The sequence below is a fragment of the Piliocolobus tephrosceles genome, chromosome 14, assembly GCF_002776525.5.
Source record: "Piliocolobus tephrosceles isolate RC106 chromosome 14, ASM277652v3, whole genome shotgun sequence".
NCBI lineage: Eukaryota > Metazoa > Chordata > Mammalia > Primates > Cercopithecidae > Piliocolobus > Piliocolobus tephrosceles.
In genome coordinates this window covers 40,991,948-41,011,637 of record NC_045447.1, presented here as the reverse complement: position 1 = coordinate 41,011,637, position 19,690 = coordinate 40,991,948, and the positions used below count along the sequence as shown (strand labels likewise).

The 19,690-nt window shown below is 51.3% G+C and overlaps 2 protein-coding genes across 7 annotated transcripts in view; both read right to left on the bottom strand.

Moving 5' to 3' along the window:
• TRIM14 (tripartite motif containing 14) overlaps positions 1-3,113 on the bottom strand; it is a 53,462-nt gene extending 50,349 nt beyond the window's left edge. For all 5 annotated transcript variants that reach the window (XM_023202977.2, XM_023202975.2, XM_026456159.1 and 2 more), the window contains exon 1: positions 2,700-3,113. In XM_023202977.2, the coding sequence (XP_023058745.1) occupies positions 2,700-2,906 (207 nt within the window). In that variant the 5' untranslated portion in view covers positions 2,907-3,113. The remainder of the gene's footprint in view (positions 1-2,699) is intronic.
• A 4,271-nt stretch (positions 3,114-7,384) lies between these two features.
• CORO2A (coronin 2A) overlaps positions 7,385-19,690 on the bottom strand; it is a 67,714-nt gene continuing 55,408 nt past the window's right edge. For both annotated transcript variants that reach the window (XM_023202934.3, XM_023202938.3), the window contains exons 4-12: positions 17,405-17,554; positions 15,638-15,817; positions 14,783-14,899; positions 13,586-13,690; positions 12,438-12,534; positions 11,245-11,357; positions 10,803-10,893; positions 9,172-9,446; positions 7,385-7,828 (exon numbers count right to left, since the gene is read on the bottom strand). In XM_023202934.3, the coding sequence (XP_023058702.1) occupies positions 7,697-7,828; positions 9,172-9,446; positions 10,803-10,893; positions 11,245-11,357; positions 12,438-12,534; positions 13,586-13,690; positions 14,783-14,899; positions 15,638-15,817; positions 17,405-17,554 (1,260 nt within the window). In that variant the 3' untranslated portion in view covers positions 7,385-7,696. The remainder of the gene's footprint in view (positions 7,829-9,171; positions 9,447-10,802; positions 10,894-11,244; positions 11,358-12,437; positions 12,535-13,585; positions 13,691-14,782; positions 14,900-15,637; positions 15,818-17,404; positions 17,555-19,690) is intronic.

Below are 19,690 nucleotides of genomic sequence, written 5' to 3'. Positions count from 1 at the left end.
AAAAAAAAAAAAAAAAAAAAAGAATCTTGGAAAGACTGGACTGGTTTGGTACCTTGTCTACACAGTTCCCTTACAAGGTTCCCGACCTTGTGGTAAGTAAAGAATGTCACTTTCTGACAGGTCTAGAAACCTCAAGATATTTTGGAACCTTGAGAAGAGAAGAATTCGCCCAATATGTGTGGGAATCACAGACATAGTCTGATGGTGAATCCTTGGTTTGGCTTTTTAGCTGTGAGGCTTTTAAAAGTCGAATCCAGGCCAGGCGTGGTGGCTCATGCTTATAATCCCAGCACTTTGGGAGGCTGAGGCAGGAGGATCACTTAAGCCCAGGAATTCTAGACCAACCTGGACAACATGGTGAAACCTCGTCTCTACAAAAAAAAAAAAAAAAAAAAAAATACAAAAAAAATTAGCCAGGTGTGGTGGTGCATGCCTATAGTCCCAGCTACTTGGGAGTCCGAGGTAGGAGGATCGCTTGAGCCTGGGAGGTGGAGGTTACAGTGAGCCAAGATCATGCCATTGCACTCTAGTCTGGGTGACAGAGTGAGACCCTGTGTCAAAAAAACAAAAAAAGTGAAATCCAAAATTCCTTATGGAAGTTCCAATAATGCAAATTATCAGGCCAAGTATACTAATAAAACTTAATTTGCAAGTAAATTTGTCCTATCAAGACTCATTTTGCTAAAAACGGGAAACTAGAGAGAGAAAAATTATGTTTCAGAAGAAAATCTTAGCACACCTGTTAGTGCTACACACCTGTTATTCTGTTATTAGATTCCAGCCCTGGCCGTTGTTTTTGGGTTTTTATTATTTTCCTACAATTTGGACTAAATCCTGAATTATTTCCTGGCTACAACAAGGAAGGTTGTAGAAAAAGTTTTAGAAGCCAATTCCTGGATTTTAAAGAAGGCTTGGGATTTTCTTCATGATGTTTTTAGTTGACCCTCCAGTGGATTAGGTTTGGTGTTGTTCTGCCATAGAGATTCTGGTTTTCTATTTATTTATTTATTTATTTATTTATTTATTTATTTATTTATGACAGAGTCTCACTCTGTCACCCAGGCTGGAGTGCAGTGGCATGATCTCGGCTCATTGCAACCTCCATCTCCCAGGTTCAAACAATTCTTGTGCCTCAGCCTCCTGAGTAGCTGGGATTACAGACGTGTACCACCACACCTGGCTGATTTTCATAGTTTTGAGTAGAGATGAGGTTTCACCATGTTGGCCAGGCTGGTCTCGAACTCCTGGCCTCATGTGATCCTCCTGCCTCAGCCTCCCAAAGTGCTGGGATTACAGGCAGGAGCCACTGTGCCCGACTGCTTATATCATTTTAATGTAAATTCTTGGTAAACAATTTAGGAACTGTCTCTTCTTTTTTCCTTAAAAACTTATATGTAACTGCTGCTAATCAGAGTGGATAGTCTCAGAAATTTGAATCTATGGTCCCAGTTGGCCATCCTCAGGCTTTAGGCTTGGATAAACTCTGTACTTCATCATATTTTCTGAATCTTATTACTTCAAGTTGACAGTAGGTAGTGGGTAGGGGAATGGACAAATGGATGGGTGAGACTCTTCAGCCAGATCTGTGGAAAGCAGCCTTGTTAGTTCTGAATAGGTTTTTCAAGCAGCCATTATTATAATTACAGCCATTTCATACGCTAAAAAAAGGAAGGGTCTGGTGGCAGGGACAGGTCTTGAGCCCACGACTTCACTGGATTGTCCCCCATGATCCCCTTTTCACCTTGGAGTTCCAAGGTTGTCACAATGTGGTAGTCTGGAGTCATGCAGTACCAGGGAAAAGCCCAAGATGAGGCCGAGTTCATCACAGAGACTTCTTGGAGAGGGAAGTGGTAGGATCAACATCTGTCAGACAGGAGGGCCTACCGCGCCCAGGCTTCATGAAACCCAGAGAGAGAGGATTTGAGAGGAGCCACAGAACAAGTCAGCTGGAAAGCTGGAGCAGAAGCCCAAAGCCCCTGGGCACTGTTAGGATTATACATGGGTGAGGGTTCTATGGTGACAATGGCTCTACTGGGGGCATCTGGCTAATGGAGTCCTGGGTTCAAGGCCTGACCCTGCCTCCAGAGCCTTCCTCTTGTGGCCTATAAAATGGCTGTAAAAATAATGGCTCACCCAAGACTGCCATGAGTAGGAATGGTAGTGTCTGTGTGGCTGGGGAGGGGAGAGGAGATAGGTAGTGACAGCTGAGGCTGCTCCAAGGGCAATCAGCTGTCCTCAACTCAAGGTTCTCAGGCCCTTTCTGTGGACTGCAGATTGAGTAAACCCAGGATGTCTGTGTGGCTTTCTTAGCTACCTAGGGCTGTTGATTAAGAGGGAGAGTTTTCACCTCTGTTAACTGGAAGGCAGACTATCTTCCAGCCCAATAGCAGTGTGGTAGATCGGCCATGGTGAACACGGTCAAGGACATCTGGGTACCAGCCTGGGCTCCCAACCTCTCACTCCTAAACCCACCTTTTCTGAAGCTCAACTGATGGCTTTGGCTCGCCTTTGCCCTTCCTTGAGTCTCAGTCTCCCCCTCTGAACTTTCGGTCGACCGCTTAGACGCCCTCTGGGGCACCTTTGGTTTCCAGGTTGTAACCCGCCACTGGCCACGGTCAGGCACCTCCCCTCCTCGGCCGTTATGCCTGGACTGGCTCCCCCAACTCCCGCGCGGCGAACCCCGTCCACACCGTCCCCACCTGCACGTGCACCGCCGCCTCCAGCGCCAGGCCCACCGGGTGGCCACGGTGCGCGCCCAGCACCGGGCAAAGCGCGCACACACAGCGGTGGCAGCGGCGACAGAAGAGCTCAGCTACGCGGTCGCCATGCTCCGGGCAGCGCCAGCCGCATCCCTCGACAAGCTCCGACCCCCCAGGGGTCCGGCTGCTGGCCGCCGTGCCCGCCATTCATCTCCGCCACCTCCGGCTCCCCGGGGCACGGGGCGGGTCTCCCACGGGAAACTGAAACCTCGGCCGTGGGCGGGGCGGCTCCAGGCCGGCCGGCGGGCGGCTGGGAGGATGACAGTCTGCAGGGGGCATCCTCCGACCAGCAGGGTGCTCCCTCTGCCCGCCCAGGCCAGGAGGTGGCCTCAGCAGAAATGGGAGGCTCCTAATGAGCCAGCCGGGAGAGGGTGGGCTTCCTGCTTAATGACGCTGGTCCAGTAACGCCCAGAAAACTGCAGCCCTGATGATGGGACCAAAGTTGGCTGGACCTTCCAGGGGTGCTCCTCTCACTTTCCCTTGATCCTCTCTTGCCCTTTTCCCGGGAAAGATAATCATTCCCACAACTATAAGAAACATAGTCAAGCTCAAATAACGACACAGAGATTCTCCAATTGAGTTTATTTCGGACTGAGCAGAAGGATTGCAATTCGGGAATAAATGTGCCATGGCACCCAAGGGGTAGGGGCGTGGAGTACGCAGGGAGGCAAAGGAAAGCAGAGGCTTTTAAAAGCAAAAGGAGGAGGATTGCATACATTGTTTTAAAAATGATACTTGATTACAAGAATTAATACGGGTGGCTTTAATCCAAAAGTTGAACAGGCAGTTGCTGGGCAGATGTCCTCATATCGTGGCTTTTGTGCAAGGCTGTGGTTCTTTGTGCAAGGCTGCAGTTTGGTGGAATCTCTTGCAATAATAATTCCTGTTACCAGGCAAATCGTTGGTGAGGGCCCCCCACTTCATGGCCTCCCAGCACGGTTTAGTTATTTTGTTTGAGACAGCGTCTGGCTCTGTTGCCCAGGCTGAAGTGCAGTAGTGCGATCAAAGCTCGCTGCAGCCTCTAACTCCTGGGCTCAAGTGATCTTTCCACCTCATTCTCTGGAGTAGCTGGGACTACAGGAGCACCATTTAGTTTGGTTTTGACGTAAGTGACGCTGTTTTGGTACTGACAACTTTCACACACACACCCCCACCCCAAATTCCAGTTGCCCCCAGGCTCAAGTCTCCAATTCCACCTTTAAAGCCCTTGGCTCTTTCTTAAGATCCTTGGTCCCCGCCCTGCCTATGCTCTACCCTTTGCTTTTTCAAGACTGGAGGACGTGCAGTTTACCCTGCTTGGAACATTCTTCTTTCCAAATGCCCTTTGCCCTGAGTATTCCAACCTATCCTGCAGATTTCTACCTTACTATCTTTGCCTCCAGGAAACCTTCCCTGCTTCTCCTTCCAGAACAGCCTAGGTTTCCCCTATCCTGGCCCTCCCCATTCCCCCAACCATGACTGAAAACTGGAGAGGGCAAAGACTGTCTGTTATGCCTGTTTTCCAGCTTGGTATCTGACTCTAACAGTAGATAGTTAATTGGTATTTGTGGAACAAATCAAGACAGGGAAAGCTCCTTGTAGTAAAATGTCTGGCCAGATGTTTATTATTTTGTGACATTATTTCCATTGCACATTCCACATCTATTTATTTTCACTTTTATTTATTATTATTATTTTTCACAAAGGTACAAGGAATTTCAGAAACAACATTAAAACAATCATTCAAACTGTTTCAGGCACGGTTTCAATTAAAAGCATAGATTTTATTTCTGACTTCCTGTTTCCTTCTCTGATACAATCTCAAGTTTTGTTCCAGGAAGCACAATTACGGTAGCGTTAAGATGGATGTCCGCCAAAGCTCATCTCCTAATGCTGTCCTCGTTCTCAGAAAGTTCCTGAGTCAACAGAAAGGGGACACCCGGGGTATGGAATAAGGAGATGAGGGCATGCTCTGCCAACTGGCTGGGCCCTGAATGTGCTGGGCGAGTTCCACTACCTCAGCTCAAGAACATAAACAAAAACGTAATTTAAAAAAAGATGGTTTAAAAAAATATCTGATAAAAATTACCTATCCCTCTCCCTTGCTGTGAAATAATTTAAATAATTTATTCTAGATGTAAAAATTAGAAAAAAAGTTTGTTCAAAGACACCTGTGTCCTGTTTTTAAGTGTGCAGTCTGGGTCCTTTGGGGTGGAGAGAGCTGGCCAAGGAATGGCGCTGTGCAGAGGCATACCGGGAAGCTCTCTGAATGCAACCCCACCTCTACAGCTTGGCAGTCAGTGACCTTGACATGATGTTTCTTCACTTCTCTGAGGCTAGGTCTTTGATTCTGAACATGGGGATTGGAATACCTGCCTAACCTGTGTTAGAATAGCATGTGTCAGTGAGTGGAGGTGGCAGGAGTTTGTAAACTGAAGTGCTAGCCACACAGATGGGAAAGGTAAGCCTATCCTGTAGAGCTCTGCTGCCCTGGCAATGCCTGGGATTTGGCCTTCTGTTCTGGAGCACACCAAGGCGATCTTGGCTGGCGCATCAGACGGGAGTGAGCCCCAGTGACTGAGTAAATGGAGAATAAGACAAGGAACATGAGCATCTGGCCTGTGCAGACAGACAAGCAGAATAAAGCATGGCTGAGGAAGGGGCATACAGGGGCCTGAACCCCCATTGTGCTGCAGCTGCGGTTCCCAGAGATGTTGAGGGAGGGCTTGGGACAACACTTCTAGACTTTTAAGGAGCCACCAGCCAGGACTTAAGAGATCTGGGTTGAGTCCCAGCTCCTGTCTGGAGCTTGCTGTCCTCTTCATCTTGAAATAGGTACACATGCAGTCTTCCATCCTCACTGTACTGCAGATCACCTGTGGAGCACACATGAACATACAGGCCCTACTCTGGAGATTCAGCTTCAGTTGGTCTGGAATGTGGCCTGGGCATCTGTATTGCCTGCATGCTCCCAAGGGGATTCTAATGTACACAGCTTGGGTTGAAACCTACCAGGCTGGGTGGCCTCCTGCAGTCCCCATCTCAGCTCCAGGATCTAATCGCCCTGTGCAATGGAGATCATCTGCCCCTCCTTGGTAAGGATGGACCAGTTTCCCTTCTAATCATTCCCAGTCTCTTGGCGGACTATTGTATTGACCACTGAACTTTAGAGTAGGGCTCAGAACACAGATTCACTAAGGAGGGACAAATAAAAGCTTTCAGGCTAGAAGGGAACTTTGGGACCATCTGGTCCTACTTCTTTACCTCATATAGTCATTTCAGAAGTCCTCCTGGTTAGGTGGCCAGAGGCTCTACTGGCATGCCTCCAGGGATGGGGGCCCCCTACCTCCTGGGGGACTCTTCTGTTAACTAGGGCTGAAATCTGCCCACATCATCCTGCAGGAGGCAGGCTGTGTACCTGAGGGCCTTGGTGGTGGCAGTCAGCAGTCATGGGCACAGCTCTGAAGTCTGCGTCCCTCCATAAGGGACAGCATCTACCCACATCAGGCTGGTTTCTGGTTGGAAACGTTGGTTTGGACCTCCTGCCTGTGTTGTAGAATTGGGTTGAATGTCCCTGGCCCCTTGCCAGTGTCTGTTAGTTTCTGCAGCAAACCCAGATCACCCCATAGGTAGTTTTCCCTTAGGTCAAGGTTTCAGGTGGCAGATCCTGCAGACAGCAGATTGTTCAGACGAAGAAACTGAGACCAGAGAGGGCAGGACTTGCAAGAGGTCACTGAGTAAGCTGGGGCACAGTTGAGGCCAGAAGCAACAGATTTCTACTCTGTGGGCTGAGAACTGCATCAGACCCAAAACGACAAAAAGACAGACCCAGAAAAGCAGGATCTCAGCCCAGCCCTGCCATGAAACAAATATCACCTGCCTCTCTATGGGCCTTAGTTTCCCCACCTGCAAAATGAGGAACTTGGGTCAAATCACTAGTTTTCAAACTTCTAAAAAGTTTTTTTTACTAGCAGAATTGTTTTTCATATTAGCCCAACATATAAAATAAAATAAAAGGGAGCTATCTGGTTGGAACACAGTGTGGGGGAAGGGAGACACACACAGCCTTCCTGCTTAGTCTCCCCCTTTTCTCTCTCTCCCTCTCTTTTTTTTTTCTCTTTTTTTTTGAGATGGAGTCTTGCTCTGTCACCCAGGCTGTAGTGCAGACCACAATCTTGGCTCACTGCACCCTCTGCCTCCCAGGTTCAAGCAATTCTCCTATCTCAGCCTCCTGAGTAGCTGGGATTACAGACACCTGCCATCACGGCTGGCTAATTTTTTCTTTCTTTTTTTTTTTTTTTTTTTTTGAGATGGAGTCTCACTCTGTCACCCAGGCTGGAGTGAAGTGGCATGATCTTGGTTCACTGCAACCTCCGCCTCCCAGGCTCAAGCGGTTCTCCTGCCTCAGCCTCTCAAGTAGCTGGGTTTACAGGCATGCACCACCACGCCCAGCTAATTTTTGTATTTTTAGTAGAGATGGGGTTTCACCATGTTGGCCAGGCTGGTCTTGAACTCCTGACCTCAGAAGATCCGCCCACCTTGGCCTCCCAAAGTGCTGGCATTACAGGCATGAGCCACTGTGTCTGGCCCAGTCTTCCCCTATTCTCTGGACCACAGTTTGAAAATCATAGACAGGTCAACCTAGGTCCTTCCAGCTCTAGTTTTCTACTGTGTTCCTTCCTCTTGAGAAGTTACAGCTCATCATGGACCCTTAATAACAGAATTCAACAGAAGGCATCATCTGAAAACAAAGTCAATTCAGAAACTGTTGTTGCAAGAAGGCAAATAGAAAAACGGCACCATGTCCCACTGGAATCTCTTTCAGCGATGGAGAGTTTTGTTTTCTGGTAAAAAATATAGAAATAGTGGTTGTTCTTGGGGGGACTTGTGGTTTGGTTCTAAACCTCCCCACGGAGCCGAGTGGTGTCCCTGAGGGTGAGGAGGGCAGAAGTCTCTGCTCAGAGCTGCTCTGAGCCCATCCGCAAGTTTTTGATCTCCAGTTCCAACTGTTTGGCCTGGACCTCTCGCTGGGTCAACAGCTCCCGGAGCCTTCGGATCTCCTCCTGTTGCCGGTAGAACATCTGCAGCAACTGGGGAAGAAAGATTGGAAGGCAGGATCACCAGGGTGTCAGAACACCAGCTGAAAGCTAAACTGCTATCCCTCTTTGACTTGAAAGGTGAAGGTGGTTACATTAACATGGCTGAGGGCTGAGGAGGCTGTCACTGCACAGATCTTTTACAAACAGCTTGTTTTCTTCACCCCGTAAATGAAATTCAAGAAGACTGCCATGTTTCAGATGTATTTTGCCTCCAGAGATCCTCCATGAAATAGAGGAAAGGATGCCTGGCTCTGAAGTCTGGGGATTGGTGTTTTTGCCACCACTGAACTGTGTGACCTTGGGCAAGTTATTTACCTACTCTGAGCTTCCATTACTTTCTCTGGGAAATGGGGTCAGAAAACTGCCCTCATCATTATCATAACTGTTGCCGCTGTGCAGAATGGGTGTTAGATGTTGAGTGATGCCCTAAGGGCCTTCGTTATCCACTGGAACGTTTTGACACCCCTATAAGGGTGGCAGTGCCAGTGACCCCACTGTACCACTGTGGAAACGGCAGCTTAGAGACATTCAGTCTCTGGGTCTGAGACCCTAAATTAGTACTCAGCAGAGCCAGGATCAGAATCCATCTGTGAGATGCCAGCCTCTGTGTTCTCAGCCACTTCAGACTGACTTCCAGGGCTGTTGAGAGAATTCAATCACATGCTATATCAAAGTGCCTACCCCAGGATCTGCCACACAGTAGGCACTTAACAAATGTGGACTTTGAAAGCACGGAGAATCCTATAATGTCAGAACTGGAAAAACTTTGATACCCACCAGGTCACACCCTCTTCATTTTACAGATGGTTTCCCACCATCTTTCTTTCTTTCGTTTTTTTGAGACGGAGTCTCACTCTGTTGCCCAGGCTGGAGTGCAGTGGTGTGATCCTGGCTCACTGCAGCCTCTGCCTCCTGGGTTCAAGCGATTCTCCTGCCTCAGCCTCCAGAGTAGCTGGGATTACAGGCATGCACCACCATACCCAGTTAACTTTTGTATTTTTAGTAGAGACAGGGTTTCACTATGTTGGCCAGGCTGGTCTCGAACTCCTGACCTCATGATCTGCCCACCTTGGCCTCCCAAAGTGCTGGGATTACAGGCGTAAGCCCCCGTGCCTGGCCTCCCACCATCTTTATCTATGCCCATTATTTTGGCATAAGACGGAGCTCACTGCCTGTTTGTTGAATGAATTAACAAAATGAGTCAAGCAACCAGGCCAGGCCACACAGATGGTTATTCTTCTCATGCCTCATTTTCTTCCTTCTTCTCAGCCTGGATCTGCTGCCCTCCACCCCAGCTGCCCCATGTGAAAGGCCCACCCCGTTCTCCTTCACACCTCGTTTTCTGTCTTTGGTGGGGGGCATTCGAAAACATCAAAGCCATTTGTCAGCCAGGATTTCTTCTCCTCCAGCCTGTGCTCTGCTGCCCATCTTGGCGTCTTCTCCTCCAATAGGGAGGAAGACCTCCAGCCATCTTCTGCAGCCAGCTTTTCTGTCTGGTTCAAGAGCCGGGGTGAGGCTGGGGCCATGGAATGGAAGACAGGTCTCTCTGCAGGCAGTGGGTGGGGTCTCAGCAGCTCAGAGCCAGGCCTAAGTGACACCAGGATTGGGTCTGGAAGGGAAGCAGAACTGTGTGAGGACGGGGTGCCCATGGGCAGATGGGCATATAGGGCGCCAGTGACACAGGCAGCATGCAGAGATACTCAGAGCCATGCAGACCCGTGCAACAGGTGTGGGAAATACAGCTACATGTGGACAGGCACAAAGCCACAGAGCAGGGCTAACAGATACAAATACCCACATATGCCACCCTCGAAGTGAAGCTTGTTTTGTAGGAACAGCACGGTGCGTGCACTGGAGCAGCCCCCAAACACTTCAAGCTCACGTGAGACCTTGCCCTTGCTTTGTAAGGACAGTCCCACCCACACTGCACCCCGCCGTCTACCAAGTCCATTAGTTCTCTCACCACCTCCAAGCAGGGGAGGCTGGCATCACGGCTACAGATGAGGAAACTGAGGCCCAGGGAGCAAAACCTACTTAAGGTTATCCAGTACTAGGACTTGGCACTGGTCCCCTGTCCCCCAAGGCAGAGGCTCTTCCAGTACACCAGGAGGCTCACTCAGCCACTGGGGTGGGGGTGAAGGAAGTTTGGGGGGTTGGAAGGGAGAGCGAGTGGCTGGGGTGGCTGCTTCCGCTGGGCTGGCCCTCATGTTGGCAGGAGCGGGAGAGTGGCTCAGGACAGGCAGAGTGGGCAGAGGGACCTGGGTGGAGGTTGCTGCCTGGAGCACACTTCTTGGGTCAAGAAGAATCGAAAAAGGCCAGGCACGGTGGCTCACGCCTGTAATCCCAACACTTTGGGAGGCCGAGGCAGGTGGAGCACTTGAGGTCAAGAGTTTGAGACCAGCCTGACCAACATGGTGAAACCCCATCTCTACTAAAAATACAAAAAATTAGCCGGGCATGGTGGCACGTGCCTGTAGTCCCAGCTACTCAGGAGGCTGAGGCATGAGAATTACTTGAATGCGGGGGTGGGGTGGAGAGTGCAGTGAGCTGAGATTGTACCACTGCACTCCAGCCTGGGCAACAAAGCGAGACTCTGTCTCCAAAAAAAAAAAAAAAGAAAAGAAAAGAAAAAAAAAAAAAAGAATTGCAGAGCTAGGGGTGGGGAATGGGGATGAGGAGTCTGGCTGAGGTGGTCCAGGCACCCCGCATAGCCCCAGAGTGTAAAGAAGCTTTCCATGGGGCAAAGTCCCTTGAGCTGGAGTTTCCTGAGCCCTCAGGTCAAGTCCCCTGACTTCCTGGTTCTGTATGTGACCATGCTGCCCACTGGGGACTGAAGGTCAAGGGCATGGCCTCTGAGGTTATGAGAGAATAAAAATCCAGGCCCAACCCTTCTCAGGTGCTTGGGGCCACTGGGCACTCCACGTTCCTGCCGCATTTGTCTGGGCCTCTCCTCTGTCTTCCTCACCTTGATTCATCCCGCTGAGCCACTCCTGGGCCGTCAGGGAGGGCTGGGCTCCTGCTGTTGGAGGGTATATGTCCTCTTGGTAGGATTCCGACTGCAGGAGAAATCCAGACAGTGAGAAGGGTGGTAGGGTAGGCTGCTCAGATGGGAAGGGCCCTTAGAGCTCAGATGGGAGTCCAGGTTCTCCCCAACCCCTGCTGAATTGAGGAAACCGAGGCCCAGAGAACAAAGGGACTTGCCCGAGGTCACGCAGCAGCTCAAGAACAGAGGTGGGCCAAGACCCAGGATTCTTGACGCCCACTGATGTCACCCTGGCTGTGAGAAAGGTCGCTCTGTGGTTGCCCCATGAATGTGGGCTCCATGCTCTGGTACCGGACAGCCCTGGATCTGTCTTCTCCAGGACAGGTTCCCCACCTCCCTCCCACGCGGTCCCCACTGTCCTTACCCGCCGGGGCACAATCATGGAGATGGGCTCGATGAGGCTTTTGGTTGTGATCAGCTTGTAGAAGCGGAAGATCTCGCAGGAGGACACGTCAAGTCCTCTCTTTGGCATGACACCTGCAGGCAGACAGTCAGGGAGGGCCAAGAGGTTCTGGCTGGGCTGGGGCCACAGTGCAAGGGCCAAAGCCAGGCTGCACACCTGGACCTGAACAGAGGCCAGCCTTCTCCCAGAAAAGAGCTCAGGGACAAATACCTACACTGGACTGGGCCCTATGTTGGGAAACGGAGTTGAATTAATCAGACTCTTCACCTTCAAAGATTGAAATTATTTTAGCTAAACTATTTTTTCTTTCTGAGACAAGATCTCACTCTGTTGCCCAAGCTGGAGTCCAGTGGCACGATCATAGCTCACTGCAGCCTCACACTCCTGGGCTCAAGTGATCCTCCTGCCTTAGCCTCCCAAGTAGCTGGGACCACAGGCATGCACCTCAATTTTTTTATTTATCTGTAGAGACAGGAGTCTCACTTTGTTGCCCAGGCTAGCCTCGAATTCCTAGGCTCAAGAGATCCTCCAGCCTCGGCCTCCCAAAGTGCTGGATTAGCTGAACTTTTTTATAGGCAGTTTGCTCTGCTTAAGGGTCTCCATCTCCATCCCCACAGCTCCTGTGACCCAAATGCTCTCAAACAAACTACTCCAGATTCCTTTTGAGTAGGGTTAGTATGGTGCATCTTTCTCCAGTCCTTTACTTTTCATCTAGCCATGTCTTTATGTTTAAAGTGGGTTTCTTGTAGATTACAGAAATATAGCTGGGTCTTTATCCTCAGACACACTTAGAAAGGAGCTGAGGACTGCTTCCTGGAGGCTCTTTTAGGTCAGCCCTTTCCATCTCTGCTCTTGTTGCAACTGCTTAACCTTGACCTAGAACACATCCCTCTCTCCCCTGCTGGGCTCTGCTTCCTCTTTCAGTTCCTCCAATGTTGCCTCCTCTGAGAAGCCTTCCTCGACTTCCTCCTTTGTGCTACTGCCCACCTCAAGTATAGCCCCCATAAGTCAGAGTGTTGCTATGCTGTCTCTCCTCCCATCTGACTCATCCCTGTCTCCCCAGACCCAGCACTGAAGCCCTGACCCCGATTCTCCTTCCTCGGTCTCCCGAAGTGCTGGGATTACAGGCATGAACTTCAGCGTCCCTCACTCACCGATCCCCTTCTGTGGGTTATAGGAGCGGTACTCAGTCAGGTAGCTCAGGTGAGGCTTGTCGGCGCTCACCTCGTAGTAGCGAATGTTGCCATCTCCCTGAGGAGGAGGAGGAAGGGGAGGGTGAGATTCAGAGCTGGATTTCATCAGCTCATCAGCAACCCAGCCATGCAGCAAAAACCTGGCTTTTTTTTTGATGATCGGCAAACCCATCTCACTCAAGGGAACACCAGGAAACCGGGGGCCCTGTCACCAAGGCAGGAGGGTGACGGGGGGGATCTTCATCTTATTTTATATTTTGTCTTATTTTTTTGAGACAGGGTCTCACTTTATTGCCCAGGTTGGAGAGCAGTAGTGCAATCACAGCTCACTGCAACCTCCTGGGCTCAAGCCATCTTCTCGCCTCAGCCTCCCGAGTAGCTGGGACCACAGGTGTGTGCCCATGCCTGGCTAATTTTTTATTTTTTCATTTTCGTAGAGATGGGGGTCTCACTATGCTGCCCAGGCTGGTCTTGAACTCCTGGGCTCAACTGATTCTCCCACCTTGGCCTCCCAAAGTGCTGGAATTATAGGCATGAGCCACTGTGCTGGGCCCAGGCCCTTATTTTAAAATTCAATCCTCCCCGACCATGACCCAAAGCCCACCCTTGTTCCTCTAAGACAGAAGCTCTGGGAAGACAAGTCCAAATCCCGCTCCTATCTGAGAGCAGCAGAAAAGTCAGAACTGGGGTGGCCTCAGAGGTCATCCAGAAGGTCTTACCATGGGGGACATTTCTGTTGTCATAATGACTTGGATGGGGGGGAGAGATGCTGTTCTTGGCATTGGTGGGCAGGGGCCAGGGCTGCCAGATATGGGATAGCCCTACCCAGTGGAGACCTGTTCTGCCCCCAGTTCAGCAGGTGCCGCTGCTGAGAAACACCAATGGTCCCCCCATATCTGGGCCTGCAGTAGGGAAGGCACAAGCTCAAGGTGTCCAGCCAGAGCCCTGGCTCCAGGTGTTCTCAGGGAGCCAGGAGGGTGGGAGGGGTTCCTTCTCACAGGGGACGAGTGGCCTGCCCATCCCTGCCCCGTGCTCCCAACAGCCCTAGGCTGCTGTCTGCCCCTGTCTCAGGGGTCCAGGCAGTCACCTCCCTCCCGTGCCAAGCCGACCTTCCCCACCACGTAGAGCATGCTGGTGTCTGCGTCATAGAAGGGAAACAGCACGCCCGAGGAGCCGTCCAGGTCCTCCTCCAACAGAGGCACAGAGAGGTCATCCTGCAGGGGAAGGGGAGGCAGGGAAGGCCTGGGTCACTCCTGGGGGCCCTCAGTGGTGCTCCCGGAGATAAGAATTCCTGCCATGGTGCTCTGGGCGAGAGTGTGTGTGTCAGAGAAAAAGTGTGATTTTTTTCTATGTGTGTGCTGGGGGAAGATGTCCCTGCTTCTTGGGTTCCAATGTGTGGGCTACTCCCTGGTGGAGATGACATCTTAAATGCACTAAAATGCTGCTGCCACCTATTTTGTGAGCTCTCTGCCCTTAACAAATCACTTTTTTTTTTTTTTTTTGAGACAAGGTCTAACTCTGTCACCCAGGCTGGAGTGCAGTGGTGCGATCACAGCTCACTGCAGCCTCAAACTCTTTGGCTCAAGCGATCCTCCCACCATGCATGCACCACTGCACCCAGCTGATTTTCTGCAGAGATGGGGGTCTTGCTGTGTAGCTCAGGCTGGTCTCAAATTCCTGGCCTCAAGCGATCCTCCCACCATGGCCTTCCGAAGTGCAGGGATTACATGCATGTACCACCATGCCTGGCCATAACAAATCACTTTTGACACACCCGATCTCATTCCAATCTTCCCCTACCTGTTTTTTAAAATTTATTTTAATAGATGAAGGAGACTCAGAGAGAAAGTGTGATTTGTCAACTCTTTGAAACTCCTGTCAAATGCTCCCTCAAAACACTACCGCCAGCTTGGTCCTCACCTCGCCACGCTCCACCCTCAGCTGTCCTGACGAAATCTCCCCATACCTGTTAGTACCACATTTGCTCCAGGTGCCCCCTCTGCCCAGATGGCCCTCTCCTTCTCCCTCCCGCCTAGTCGTGGTCCTAGACTCAGCTACCTCTCCTCCTCTAGCCCAGGGCATCCCCTGGATCCTGACCCATCTCCCTAGAGTGGCAAGATGCACAGGGTCTGGGTTCGCCTGGGGCTGTCGGCATCTCCCTGCTATTCATTCCCAGATCCCCGGCACCTGGCAGTCTACACTAAATGTGTGAGACATAAATGGGTGTCTGAATGAATGCATGCATGAATGAATGACGCGGGCTCTCAGCTGAGGGGTGATGGTGAGGGATGCGGTGCAGCCCTCACCTGGTCCCACAGGGCCACCTGCCGGTTGTTCCATCGGGATGTGCCCGTGGACATCAGCTTCTTCAGATTCCCCAGAAACAGCACCTTGCTGGCCCGGTGCCCTTTGTAGTTGGCCTCCTGGAGGGACATGTACAGTTGGTATTGGAGAAACACTGGAGGGGATTCCAGGGGGCAGCTAGGGTTTCTGGCCTCCCTGCTTTGCTTATGCCACCGCTCTACCTGGAAGGCCTCCCTTTCTCACCCCAGCTCTGCCTGGAGATTCTTCCGGGGCACCACCTGGATCCCTGTCATCCATATAGAGTCTCTCCCGGCTATCTTTGTTAAGAGTTATTCTTCTGAGCAAGGACAGAAGCAAACTTCTGCCCAGCTCCTGTTCTTGCTGAAAAAGTATCAGGCACCCCTACAAGGGTGGGCACTGCCACCTGGCCTGTCTTATCTAATCCTCGGAGAGGAAGGACTAACAGCCCATTGTTGCAAATGAGAAAACAGAGGTCCAGAGCAGGAAGTGCTTGCCCAAGGCTGCACAGTGGCTAAACAGTGGTATGGTCGGCTCTCCTGGCCCCCTGGCCAGAGCTGAGGCACGCCAACAAGCTTTGGAGTCAGACAAGGTTCAGATTCCAGCTCTCCATGGGGGTGAGTCATTTCATCTCTCAAGGGCCTCAGTTTTCACACCTACAAAATGGAAAGGGCATATCCCACCTTCCAGCAATCCTGAGAGGACAGACGGGGATGCTGCCTGTGAAGGCATGGCCCAGACGCTGACAGCATCACTGTCCTGTTCTCTGAAGCCTCCCCCTGTCCCCACTCTGCCCCTTGCTCCTCTGAGCCCGAGCCAGCCCCGGGCCCAGCACTGACCTGGAGGACGGTGCCTGCTCGGGGGTCGATAACCCGAATCTTGCGGTCTTTGCAGGTGGTGGCCAGCAGGCTGCCGTTGGTGTTGAAGGACATGGAGAGGATCACATCTTGGTGACAGCCAATTGTCCTCATGGGGCTTGTGATGACAGACTCCTTTGTATCCAGGTTCCAGATCATCACCTGCATGGCAGAGAGCCAACTCTGAGCACAGGGGCCACCCCGCCCCTGGCCCCCACAGTCACACGCTGGCCAGGATGCAGTGAAATACAGTATCCCCGGGAGGGTGGCGCAGCTGGCAGCCTGGCCAAGAAGCCTCGGTGGGAGGACGATTTGCAGGCTGAAGCTGCTTGTGGCAGGAGGGGGAATCCCAGGGCCAGGCTGTCTAGTGGTGAAAGGAAAATGCCACCTGCCTCTGAGCAACAAAACATCCATGCTGGGAGGACCCCAGGGAACCAGCTAATCCAGGCGGTTTCAGTTATTAGCAACAGTTTGCACCTCCCACACACCAACAGGGCTGTATGTTTAGCTGCACAGGCTGTGCATGCAGAGCTCCAGGGCAATCCATTCCTATAGCCTAGGATGTGATTAGTGCCCCTTGAAGTTGTGTATAGAACAACCAGCACAAAAACATGCAGCAGCTCTGCAGACACCCTGTACAAACAGATGAGAAAGCGCTTCGGATCGGAAGAGTAAGGGCCCAGGTTCCCTCAGTGCTCCCCACAACCATTTTAGTTATTTATTTTTGAGACAGGGTTGCCCAGGCTGCAGTGCAGTGGCATGATCATGGCTCACTGTAGCATCAACCTCCTGGGCTCAAGTGATCCTCCCACCTCAGCCTCCTGAATAGCTGGGACTACTGGCACATGCTACCCACACCTGGCTAATTTTTTCTATTTTTTTGTAGAGACAGGGTCTCACTATGTTGGCTGGCCTCAAACTTTTGGGCTCAAGTGATCCTCCCACCTCAGCCTCTCAAACTGTTGGGATTACAGGTGTGAGCCACCATGTTCGGCCCCCACCTTCCTTTTATCCATCACAGAGGGTCCCGAGGTGCCTCTGTAAATCCCTGTAGTGTCAAAAGGAAAGAACTGAAAGGCCATAGCTATGGTGCCACCAATTCCATTTGTGTACAGATTGGGAAACTGAGGCCTAGAGAAGTCAAGGCACTTTCCCAGGCTATACTGCAGGTCAGAGACTGAGTCGGAAGAGAATCGAGGTCTCCTGTACTGTGGGTCCCAATCTACAGAGCCTACCACCTGCATGCTTGGTTGTCAGTGGAGCAGGGTGAGGGGACTGATTTGCTGGGCAGTGCCATCCCATCCCCTCCAGGCAAGCTGTAATGAGTTGAACAGGGTCCCCCGAAAACTCACGTCCACCTAGAACCTCAGAATGTGACCTTATTTGGAAATGGGGTCTTCGCAGCTGAAATTAGCTAAGATGAGATCATAATGGATTAGGTGGGCCCTAGATCCAATGACAGGTGCTCTCCTCTTCCTATAAGGAAGACGGACACACAGAGAGAAGGCCGTGTGAAGACAGAAGCAGAGCCTGGAGTGACGCAGCTATCAGCCAAGGATGCCTGGAGCCACCAGAAGCTGGGAGAGGCACAGAAGCATTCTTCCCTGGGGCATCTGGAGGGAGCTGGCTCTCCCAAAACCTTAGTTTTCGATCTCCGGTCTCCAGAATCGTGACAGAATAAATTTCTGTTGTATTCTAGTTCGTGGGAATTTGTAGGGGCTGCCCCAGAAGAAGAACACCCAGACTCACCTTGTAGTCATAGCCGGCACTGAAGAGGATGTTGGCGGCTGTGGGGTGCCACTCCACCAGGCCCACTCTGCGCGCGTGGCCCACGAGCTCCTTCCTGCAGGCCGTGAGGTTCCTGGTCAGCAGCTGCTTGGGGATGCTCCAGATCTTAATCTGGCAGGGGAGATGTGGCCCAAGGGAGCATCAGCCAGGGCACCTTGGCACCGTCACCAGCCTAAGCCACAGATCTGGCAGTGACCAGCAGAAGGACCAAGGGAGCTCTCTCCATAGTCACCTCCCACTCAGTGGCTATGGGCACTGGGGGGCACTGGGGGGCAGCTGAGGGTCCTCAGAGGGACAGGGGCTTCCCCAAGCTCCTCCAGCCCGAGCAGGGGTCAGCGCTGACCAGGGATGAGTCTAGGCCTCCAAATCTGCCCTTGAGAGATCTTTGTCACCCTGCTGGCCTGAGGTGGTGGGCAGGTGGCTGGGTTTCAGGCCTCCTAAGCTAGGATATCCCCCACAGTACAGTGTTCTACACGCTTCTTGTCCCAAAGGCCCAGGGTAGAGCCTCAAATGCCAGGATGAAGGGTTTAGGCTGCATCCTCAGGGCACTAGGGAGCCAGCGAGGTCTCTGGAGCAGGGCAGGGACAAACTTCTTGCTTTGCAGGTGCACCCTGGATGGCCTGCAAGAGGAAACTCTGAAGGTCAGAAGGCTGGACTGGATGGGGTCAGAGGCCTGTATTTCATGGTGAGGGCCTGAGGAGAAGCACTGGGACTTCCTTCCAGAGTAGCGTTGTCTGAAGATGGAGGGGGCTGCCATGGCGGAGAGTAAGCTCCCTGTCACGGAGGTATACAAATGGAGTACAAGGCGAGCCTGGGATGCTGCTGACTTGACCTTCCTTATTGGTCCTGCAAGGTTCTCTGGCCCCTAGTTGATTTTACGCACTGTTTCCCTTAGAGTTATATAGGTTTTTCAGGTAGACGACTTTGCTTTCAATTCAGCAAATATTTATTTCCTGGTCATCTTGGATTTAAAACCAGGAAGCCAACCCCACAAAAGTAGTGCCAGGTTCCAAATACTTCGGTTTGGTGAGGGCTCTCACTACATAGAACCCCAGAAGGAAGACAGACTGTGAACAGGTGTGTTTGGAAGATGCAGGTACCACCCGCAACACTAAAGCAGAGAAGACTCCCCAGTGCTAGAGGCGCAACCGTGCCCTCCAGGCCCTGAACGCAGGGAGGAACAGGAATGAATTCACTCCATAAATTCACTGTGGGCATAGTTTCGGGGAGAAAAGCCCCTTCCTTCTTCAGTCTCCCAACAGTTATGTCCTGCCCTGGGGCATCGGGGAAGGGACAGTGGCAGGCAATGAGGCTAGCAAGAGATTTAATAAAGATCTTGATGGGAGCCTTCAAAGCAGTTCTGAAAAGGCAGGTATTACAAAAGTGGGGACAGTTTCAGATATCTGACATCCTGCCAGAGGCCCTGTACTCCCTAGGGACAGGGCCAATTTTCACAGGACCTGACTGTCCCTTTGGTAAAATCACCTCGGCAGACACTGTCCTTTACGTTCCTCAGCATCTGCTATATGGAAACCGACACAAATCCTCTTTGATTTTTCTGCTTTCCTTTCCTGATGAACTAGTCTGCTTCTTTTGGTCTAACTGAAGGTTTTGCAATACATTCTATTGCCCATTTTGCCTTGGCTGCCAGGTAGCTCTTAGCTAAGCTAGGAGCTTGACTGCTGCAACCCTTCTTAGCCATCATTTCTAGTATTTCCTCACTTTCTCCATCTGTGGCTGCTGCTCTTTAAAGATGTGTCATGGCACATTGGAAAGAAAATGGGCTCTCGAATCAGGCCTCAGTCTGAAGTCTGGCTCTGCCTCCCACAGGCTGTGAAACATTAGGCACGTTGCTGTACCTCTCTGATCCTCAGCTTCTCCATTAGAAAAATGTCCTACCTTGTGGGGTTGCTGGGGAGACTGTGAGACGATGAGTATGATGACAGTGAGGAATACGGTGGCTCACAATAAATGGTGATAACGACTTTTATCTTTATTTTAATCATCTGATCATATCTGTGATTTTTAATTTTTTAGTAGAGACAGGGTCTCACTATGTTGCCTAGGCTAGTCTCCAACTCCTGGCCTCAAGTGATTCTCCCACCTCAGCTTCCCAAAGTGCTGGGATTACAGGTGTGAGCCACTGAACCTGGCACATCTGTGGTTCTTGTCTTAAGCCATACCCACCATATTTTAGAAGTGGGTACGAAATGAACTATAAATAAGCAACACTGCACATTGTTGGGG